This window comes from Dreissena polymorpha, chromosome 10, assembly GCF_020536995.1.
Source record: "Dreissena polymorpha isolate Duluth1 chromosome 10, UMN_Dpol_1.0, whole genome shotgun sequence".
NCBI lineage: Eukaryota > Metazoa > Mollusca > Bivalvia > Myida > Dreissenidae > Dreissena > Dreissena polymorpha.
This window is the reverse complement of record NC_068364.1, coordinates 68,237,918-68,247,685: the sequence shown is the minus strand read 5'-3', so window position 1 is coordinate 68,247,685 and position 9,768 is coordinate 68,237,918. Positions and strand designations below refer to the sequence as shown.

General features: G+C 37.1%; 3 protein-coding genes across 7 annotated transcripts in view; 2 read left to right on the top strand and 1 right to left on the bottom strand.

The window, feature by feature from the left end:
• Positions 1 to 1,356, top strand: part of LOC127847599 (protein PALS2-like) — a 195,271-nt gene extending 193,915 nt beyond the window's left edge. For 2 of the 3 annotated variants that reach the window (XR_008034051.1, XR_008034053.1), the window contains exon 16: positions 535 to 1,356. The gene's annotated coding sequence lies outside the window, so the exon portion shown is untranslated. The remainder of the gene's footprint in view (positions 1 to 534) is intronic. The other variant, XR_008034052.1, reaches the window with a different exon arrangement.
• Positions 1 to 9,768, top strand: part of LOC127847597 (uncharacterized) — a 188,530-nt gene that overhangs the window by 131,728 nt on the left and 47,034 nt on the right. The window lies entirely within an intron of this gene.
• LOC127847603 (uncharacterized) overlaps positions 3,240 to 9,768 on the bottom strand; it is an 8,015-nt gene continuing 1,486 nt past the window's right edge. The window contains exons 4-8 of the mRNA XM_052379624.1: positions 8,072 to 8,236; positions 7,029 to 7,694; positions 6,613 to 6,759; positions 4,171 to 4,437; positions 3,240 to 3,860 (exon numbers count right to left, since the gene is read on the bottom strand). Coding sequence (XP_052235584.1) covers positions 4,223 to 4,437; positions 6,613 to 6,759; positions 7,029 to 7,694; positions 8,072 to 8,236 — 1,193 coding nt within the window. The 3' untranslated portion in view covers positions 3,240 to 3,860; positions 4,171 to 4,222. The remainder of the gene's footprint in view (positions 3,861 to 4,170; positions 4,438 to 6,612; positions 6,760 to 7,028; positions 7,695 to 8,071; positions 8,237 to 9,768) is intronic.

Below are 9,768 nucleotides of genomic sequence, written 5' to 3'. Positions count from 1 at the left end.
TTTGGTTGAATGTTATTTATTATGTCATTAATTACATTTGTACAAATATCAACACTTGTTGGTCTTCATTTCTAGTAGGGGTTTATGTTTTTCTTTAATATAACATTATTTAAACATTAAAAAAAACGTGGTTGCTAAAGCATAATTATTTTTGGTACCATTTTATGCCCCCTTTAGAAGAAAAGGGGGTATATAGTTTTCGCACTGTCCGTCTGTCTGTCTGTCACACTTTTCGTGTCCGCTCTCTATTTCAAATACTTTTCATCCGATCTTTACCAAACTTGGTCAGAAGTTGTATCTAGACAATATCTAGGTCAAGTTCGAATATGGGTCATGCCGGGTCAAAAACTAGGTCACGGGGTCACTTAGTGCATTTCAAGCATTTAGCATTGTAAAATGCTCATAACTTCTATCAAAGCGTTGGCTATAACTTTGCATTATTGAAGATAGAAACATAATATTTGGCATGCATGTGTATCTCATGAAGTTGCACATTTGAGGGGTGGAATTTCAAGGTCAAGGTCATCCTTCAAGGTCAAAGTTAAAAAAAAAAATTCAAAGCGGTGTTCTCATGAAGCTGCACATTTTGAGTGGTGGTAGTTCAAAGTCATCCTTCAAGGTCAAAGGTAAAAAAAAAAAAATTATTTCAAAGCGGCGCAGTAGGGGGCACGTGTTTCTGACGAACACATCTCTTGATTCATGCTTTTTTGCTTGCTTGAAATGTTATTGGATTGAGTTAACCAGTGATCATATTCAAAAAACGGCACTTATGTTTGCCAAGCATTAATATTCATAATCGGCATTTTCATTTGTGAGATAACTATTCCATGCTCATATATTTTAAGCTTATGATATGATTGCCAGTACATGTGAAACTTTTGTATTTTTGTAAGACTTGTACTATTTCTCTTATGTGCGTGCTTGTTTAACCATTCCAATGTATATCACAAATGTTATGCAATATTTTTTTCCTGTATATAAGCTATATAAATCTATAAAATGTTACCATGACTGTTGTGAGTAGATTGTATAAAAGCTATAATGAAACATTGTGTACATAGCTTCTAAGCCAGATTTTATATTGTTTATCCAAAGGATTTATTTCTTGTATTGATTAACTTTTTCGTAATTGGATGCATTTCTGAATTAATTTCTTTTCCTTCATTTTATTACATTGAAAAATGTGATTGCTTAATTAATTTATGATCTGTTCATTTAAAGGCATTAAACGTCAAGTAATTTCTGTAAGTCTTTAATATTTCAAAAGTTTGATACACTATGCTTTATAGAATCTTGAATGTGGACGTTGGTATACATGTATATCTTTAACATCCATACATCAGGAAAAAAGTGAATTCAGAAGTATTTTGTAGAATATTATATACAGATGTACGCATATTATTTTATAAATTGTTAACATTTTAGATGAACAACTATTTTGTAAGTTCATGTTTTGGGTGCACATATCATAAACTGAGTTTTCAGCATTTTGTGCCTTAATGTCGTGATGTTTCTAAATATGTATACATAATGAAATAGAATTGTCCGTCGGAGTGTTTGGCTAGATGCATTTTGTACTATGAAATCCTATATTTTGAATACTTATTTACTTTCAACGTTGGAAACAATACTGATAAGTCAGTCCTGTATTGTTTTATTGTATTTATATCCCTGCATTTGATACAGTTTTTCTTAGAACAGCCATTGTGGCTAGATCAATGAATTTAAAAGATTTTTTAAAGATTTATTATGATGTCAAAGGGGCACTCTTGAAATCGAGTGTAATACTTGGCTTATAGTTAAATCACGGTTAAAATCACATGTTTTGTAACATACCTGTATATTTCACACAAACCTTTTCGAACGGTTCAATTTTGAGCAGTGTGGTCGAATATGTAAATAATGATTCGTGTAAACTTAATATTTGTCTAAAATATAAAAAAACATATTTCGTTACAAACAAATAAGTATGTAACAAGGTTACAAACATGTAATCATTTGTACACCATACATATATAGCACTCACGCCTTTCTATGTATATATCTTTAATCATACAACAATTAAAACTATTGATGCTGAATGACGTGTTAGCTTTATTTGATTCCCGTGTGTAACCCCTTAAGGGCCGTGTGTAACCCCTTAAGGGAGCAGCAAAGCGTTCGGCAGGAGAATATTAACCGGATTATAACTTCTCAAGTAACAGAAATAATAAAGATGGTGTTTGATTCCAGTGGTTTATATCCCTTGTGGGAGCAGCCAAGCGTTCGGCAGGAGAATACTGACCTGATTATAATTTCTTAAAGTAACAGGAATAATAAAGATGGTGTTTGATTCCCCTGTGTAACCCCTTGTGGGAGCAACAAAGCGGTCGGCAGAGAATATTGACCTGAATATAACTTCTTAAAGTTACAGAAATGATAAAGATGGTGTGACAGAGCCTCAAGCGCAAGAATCGTGCCTATGGTTCAAGATGAAGTTCCAAAGCTAATTTCAATCATAAGAAATCAAACTTAGTCTAGCAATATAGAGTGACAATCAAGTGCATAAGTTTTTGAAAATAATGCGTAGCAAAAGAACACAAATTTCGCGATGGCACTTTAGTTTACACATCAAAGCATCATTCCCTACAGTAGGTCATGGAAGAGAAACATGTTTGCAGGGTGAGCACATATAAGGGGAAGTGGCATATGTCAGCTAAAAGTCGCGGATTCTTGATTAGAGCCGCGTCTTACGAAAATGGGTATTATGCCTTATTCTGTCAGCTACCATTTCCGCTATAAAGTCAGCAATGTTTCGCGCACTCGTACGCGGGCAGCATAGCTCCTGACCCGAATGCGCAGGCTGGGCACTCGTAAGCGGGCAGCATAGCTCCTGACCCGAATGCGCAGGCTGGGCACTCGTAAGCGGGCAGCATAGCTCCTGACCCGAATGCGCAGGCTGGTCTAGACTGGTCCATACGGCATAAGACCTATTTCGGCATGACGCGGCTCTGCTTTCGTTGATTTGTCATGTAATAGCTAAGTGTTTTATCTATATTGAAAGGTCTCCTTGAATATGTCGGGAAGTTCATAAAAATTATACAATCCACTGAAAAATGATCAACAACAACAACACACTCCAGATCCTGATTTGGACAGACGCAATATGTCCGTATTCGGACATAAACAACATATTTTAAGCGAGCAAAAGGGTCTACGATACACACATTAATAAAACACTTTACTTAAAATAAACTACATGCCATTTGTCAACATGTTATTTTCGCAATTTTAAGTAATAATTATAATTATTAAATACAATTACATTTTTTCCGTTGTACCATAATAACAATTTGCGTTTTACAGAAATTCAATTCATTTAGATCAAATTTACCGACAAAGTTGTGTTTTATCTCGAACAACAATTGTGTTGCATGAAAATATCTGCTCATTATTGTTGGGATCTTCCAACATTGTACATGTCAAATTTACATAATGGATTTATCGATTGTACAAATCAAATTATTTTCCATTGGGTAAAACTATAATTTGACGTTCCGATTCATCTTTTTCTAAACCGCATTCCAGTTTTGCCTACATGGCTAATGTTGAAATGAGAATCGCGTGCCCGAATGTACTCACGACTTGCATCCGTATAACCACCGTGTATTGATATTTACTAAGTACTGATGTTTATAAGAGAGTATATTTTATATTAAATATTTCAACACGGATATCAAATAAAGCCACTATCTCCCAGAAAGCACTTTGCGTGACAGCATGGAGCCCGGTTGTCCTTGACAATCTTCCTGTAAAAACGTGACGTCATCGATCGCAATATCACCTAGGTAACCGTCACCCACGGTAGCTTCGAATAGAACCTGCAAACAGACGTGCCGGTAGTTCAATACAAAGGTCATTTGTATTACGCAAGTCTGTAAAATGGCGAAGTGTTTGTAAGTGTGATAGAGCGTCAGCTTAGCATACTGGCGGTATGGCACCAATATAGTTTGATATTGCCCATTTTAGTTGTATTTAAAATATGTCAATAAACACTTTAAAATAAGCAAGGCACGAAAAAAAAAATCAGTTGCGCATTACACGATATCAACATGAACTTAAAGATTAAAATCATTACAAATTTAAGAAATAAGCTAGCTATCTTAAAACGCAATCCGTGTATCGACGTACTTTATATTTTGAAAGCGATGACGTCATTAGAGGCACCCGCCCTTCCCGCCACTCAATCCCCTTGTTCCCGGTCCGTTTCCACAGCTGAGTACCAGGCAAAGTGCCGTTGCTGGACATGTATACACTCAGCGTTGCCGCGCTCTCGCCGTTCATGTTGTACCAGAAGGAACAGACATATCGTCTGGTAGGCTGTGATTTCCGGTCCGAGCAGCCAGGCCTTGTCGCCCAGCTTCCGTGGTGCGCTCGTTTCGATGTAAACATACGAGCCTGTAAGGCAAAGAAAACGGTCATCAAACACAAGCGGTTGACAGGTTAAGATCACACTGTCGTTGGTTATTGTTGAGTGATGTATATGGTGTGTTGAGTCGATCTCAAAGGGTGACAGCGGTATACAAGGTTTCATTTAGCTAATCCTGTTCATTTGCGTTCATCCATATCAAGACCACAGAATGGTGTATATGCAGAATAACTAGGTAATGGCGAGCGAGTTCATAGATCACCTGGCCATCCGATTCCCGGTAAACCCAGCATGAAGCCTAATTCATGTTGTTTTATTACTCTGATAGTAATGCACTTTATTGTCATTATACATGTTTTTGAAGGGTGACACGTGATATCTTATCTTAATAACGGTATCTACACATGTCCAGACATGTGGTGTCACCAATGAACGCTTTTAATCCACACTTGGAGATCGAATGCCTATTTCTCATTTTTTCCAACGAGCTTCGTTATTTTGTTTAAAAAAAACGGAAATGAAATATCGCAAGACGGTGTAAATAGGGATTATGTAACTCTGACATTCGATATCCAGAAAGATTTCCAACGCGGAAATGCGGTCTTGACAATAGCGAATGGAAGTTTCTAATGTGTAGAAATTACCGAGATCCCCCTTATAGAAATTAATTTATTTCAAAAACTGGAAATGTCATATAAGCAATAACTAAGCATTATTAAGTATGAATTATATCACGTGTGCATGTAAAATAATAGAGAATATTGGTACCCACTTTGCGTTACTTAACGAAATCCCCGTTATTAATCGAGTTTTTGTGTGTGTCAGAAACAATTGAGAACCATTTTATGTTACTATTTTAATAAAAACGTATCGATAAATGCCACTGTATAAGAGTTATTATTACTGATATAACCAATAAATGCGGTTACTTGGTGGAAGTCGGTACCTGCGCGTGCGTCTGATACTGGTAGCTTTATTAAGTAGCCTGACTGAATTTTCCTTCATATATACAACGCTAATTTATATCAGACAATGACCAAACTGATTGTGTTGTGCACTTTCAATTATAGTGAATGATAAATGTCAAATAAGCAATGTTTTAATGTTATTAATATCACGTTTATACGTAATAACATGTGGGGATTAGGTACCCACTCGCGTCAGAAAGCGCGTGAAACTTCACCGAAATCCCAGTTATGAAGCGATATTTCGTGTCAAATACACGAGGGAAAATGTTTCGTTAATATTTCGTAAATAACATGGGTAAATACCGGTGTATAAGTGTTAATTTATTGCTAATAACACCATTACACGTAGTAACAGGTTCGATTCGGTAAGCGAGCAAGCGTTTGAGAGCGTGGTTTAATGTACCGAAAAAAACGTTATAAATAGCTGATGTTCTCTATAAACGTATATTTTTGCATTTGCATAATAACTAAATGACACAATCCCTTTTACAAGTGTTAAATGGTGTGAAAAAGTCCATAAAAATCATCCGGAATATCGCGTAAATCAATATGCAATCTATAGGCAAAGAAGCCATTTTGGTGTCTAGGTTTGCTACCCGCTGAGCCACGTGATTAAGTGGGGCGGAGCGATCATCGTCCAGGCGTCATGTCAAATAAGCCGCTCTCTGGGATAAAGGGGCGTTCATCCCCATTGGCTTATCCGGGACGACACTTTCCTTTTTTAGAATGTTTCATTCAACATTTATCCAGTATACCCCCGGTAAGCGGCCATTGTCTGGTAAGGAGCTATGTCAGGCACAGAATTGTGGCCTCATTAGCGGACAGGGCAACTCTTCATCAGACTGCTCGGATATGCTACAACGCAGTATGTTCACACAAAAATTCTGGAAGTGTTATCTATACATGTGTTCACTTTGTTCGGAAAGTCTGCCATCAGTCTTGAAATTCACCGTAAAACATTGCAACTAATGACCTACTGGTGATCACCTTACATTACCACGCTTTCGTTATTGAATAACATATTGTTACAGAAAGGTACTTCCCTTTGTAATGTCGCAAAATAGTTTTATAATCTTTACACTCAAAAATAAAAATAAATAAGTATTTAAAATTATCAAAAATAACAACAATGTTTGAATCGAAAATCATCACGTGGTTTGTAATGACGGCAGAAATGTGAAGAGACAAATTTATCTCTGCGCGAAGTATGTACAAGTTTACGTAAATTGAAGATACCCTGAGCTGTTCCGGTTGTGTGGTCGTTTTCCGGCCCTGTACCGGCAGTGGGCGTGGCCGACTGGTGAATCGTCCAATCAAAATCATCACCGAAGGCTACGTTAGTCCACTCACATATTTGTTTGTTGTCAAAGTTGCAGTCGCCATCTTTAATGTTCAGATTATGTTTCGGTATTTAACCTTTTGCGAAAACATAATCTGCTTACGTTTTTAACTAATACATGCTTATACAGGTATCATAAATTTAAACGGTTTGTGTTTTTTCTTGGTGACAATCTTATGTTAGAGGGATTTAGTGGGCATTATTAATTAATTGAACCGTACTCCATAGGCATGTTTTAAGAGATAGTTAATGAAAAAGACACTCAGAAGTTTGCAAAAATTAATTCGATCTTATACTGAGGTAAGATTTTTACCTTGAAATACTTGAACAGTTGTCGCTGTTGACATCGTTGTTACAAACGCAGTAATGTTTGACATCGTTGTCAGAAAGGGAGTAGTGTTTGACGTCGATGTTGGCAGTGGTGTAGTTGATGACGTCATTGTTGGTATTGGTGTAGTTGATGACGTCATTGTTGGTATTGGTGAAGTTGATGACGTCACAGTTGGTATTTGTGTCATTGATGACGTCATTGTTGGCAGTGGTGTAATTGATGACGTCATTGATGGCAATGGTGTAGTTGATGACGTCATTGTTGTTATTGGTGTTGTTGATGACGTCACTGTTGGCATTGGTGTAGTTGATGACATCGATGTTGGTATTGGTGTAGTTGTTGACATCATTGTTGGTATTGGTGTAGTTGTTGACGTCGTTGTTGGTATCTGTGTAGTTGATGACGTTGTTGGTGGTATTTGTGTAGTTGATGACGTTGTTGGTGGTATCTGTGTAGTTGATGACGTTGTTGGTGGTATCTGTGTAGTTGATGACGTTGTTGGTGGTATCTGTGTAGTTGATGACGTTGTTGGTGGTATCGGTGTAGTTGATGACGTCACTGTTGGTGTTGGTGTAGTTCCTGGTATCGATGTTGGTTTAGTTGTAGTAGTAGTTGTTGTTGTTGTTGTTGTTGTTTTTGGTTTCATATCTTAAGTAAAATGTATTGATATTACATCCGTTGAAACGTCGGTACATTAACTTTTCAAAAGGAAATATTAACTTCAATACGCACCATTCGTTCATAATATAAAGTATGTAATCAACAAAATCACCAATATTTGTTACAGTGCATATTCATTGTTCATTGCTTTATTCAATTGAACAAACAAGTAAAATATTGTTTGTTGCTTGACCAGAGATATTATGTAAAATAAGATCACGTTAAAAAATTTAGAACATGTACTGGTATAATATATATATATTTTTTTTATAAGAACATTTATTTGTTTTCCAGTCAGATGATTAAAGTATAATTGTATTGCCTCATGCCTACAGATCTATTATAATCATTATAACGGCACATACCAAACTGGCAAATGTACGAGAATGTCTGCGGCCAGAGGTGACACTCCTTGTCATGCCAGAGCCCGTGGTCATCCCAGCGAATCTGCGCGCAGTCCTGTGTTAGGTGCAGCCCATTGGCCCCGCCTTCCTTGCCCGCCCAGTTGCTGTATCCGCTCAGGGGCTCGCCTGGGAAATTACTTTGATTTCATTTATATACAGATTTTTATTGGATGAGAAAGAGGCGAATCAAAGGGAATAATTCTGGAACATGGATTATGGTGGATCTAGAGAAAAATCATAGTAAAGTCATAATGTGAGGCGCAATTTGGGGAAAACTGGGCTTTATGCATGTTCGTAAAGTCATCCCACATTAACCTGTGCAGTCCTTACAGGCTGATCAGGGACGACACTTTTAAACGAAAATACTTGCAAGGAGGAAAGTGTCGTCCCTGAATAGCATAAGCGGACTGCACAGGCTTATCTGGTATGACACTTAACGAAAATCCATTTAGCGTAGCATTCCTAGAACTTTGATTATTATTCTTATTATGGTCCTTAAAAAGCGCATATGGCATGTTGAAGGGAAATGATTCGCGTTCTGAGAAAACTAGGCTTAATGCATGTGCGTAAAGTGTCGTCCCAGTTAAGCTTTTGCAGTCCGCACAGGCTAATCAGGGACGACACTTTCCGTTTGTATGGTATTTTTAGTTTTAAGGAAGTCCCTCCTTACCGAAAATCAAGTTTAGGCGGAAAGTGTCGTCCCTGATTAGCCTGTGCGGACTGCACAGGCTAATCTGAGACGACACTTTACGCACATTCATTAACAACAGTTTTCAGAGAACAAGGCTCAAATACATAAAACCCCGAAAATAGCGAAATACTGTGCCAACCCGTGTCAATTCAGGTTTTTATTGTTTTAAATAGATTTATTAAATTGCATATTATTCAAGTACACATTTGGTAAATGTTATATATGAAGCTTAAATATATATGTTTTAATGCAGATTTCTCGACCGGGCTCGGTTGTTTGAGCGCTGGACTATGAAATTGGAGGTTCGATATCCGGTCCGGTCACATGACTTGTGTGAGGATTGGTCATACAATACCCAACCTCCGCGCAGATATTTGACTGGAACCAGCATAGCTGGATCAAATCCCTGCCTTCATAACCAACCACGTGAAGATAGCCTAGCCACGTGGTACAATAATTGTACCGTTGTTATTTTCACTATATTTAATTTCGGTAATTATTTTTTTATGAATCTAAAATAATACACTATTTTACAAAATAGAAAAGAAAATGATACTAATTATCATAATATAATACTTAAAAAAACTACCAAATCTGGTAGGATTTCTTTGTGATGGCAGAGATTGTATGTGAGAGCCAGGAACGACAACTCTGCGCGGAGATTGACAATCCTTTATTCCTCTTTTTCTCTAATTCAAGTAGGGTATATGCCAGTTACTGGCGAACGTATGTTTTCTTAGAACCGGTAAAATCAGTTCACACAAGAAAATCGTCTGTTTGTTAATTTACCGTCTTAGTATGACTGCAACAAAGGGCGAATAATCCAACAAAACAAACAGAATTCTACATGTACGCGCAAATTTATGTTATATGCGCTTCAATTCACGAGTTGACAGATCCTGGACGGACCGAAATAGCTTTTGGACAGTAGAAATACACGTTGGATGGATGTATAATCAATATATTA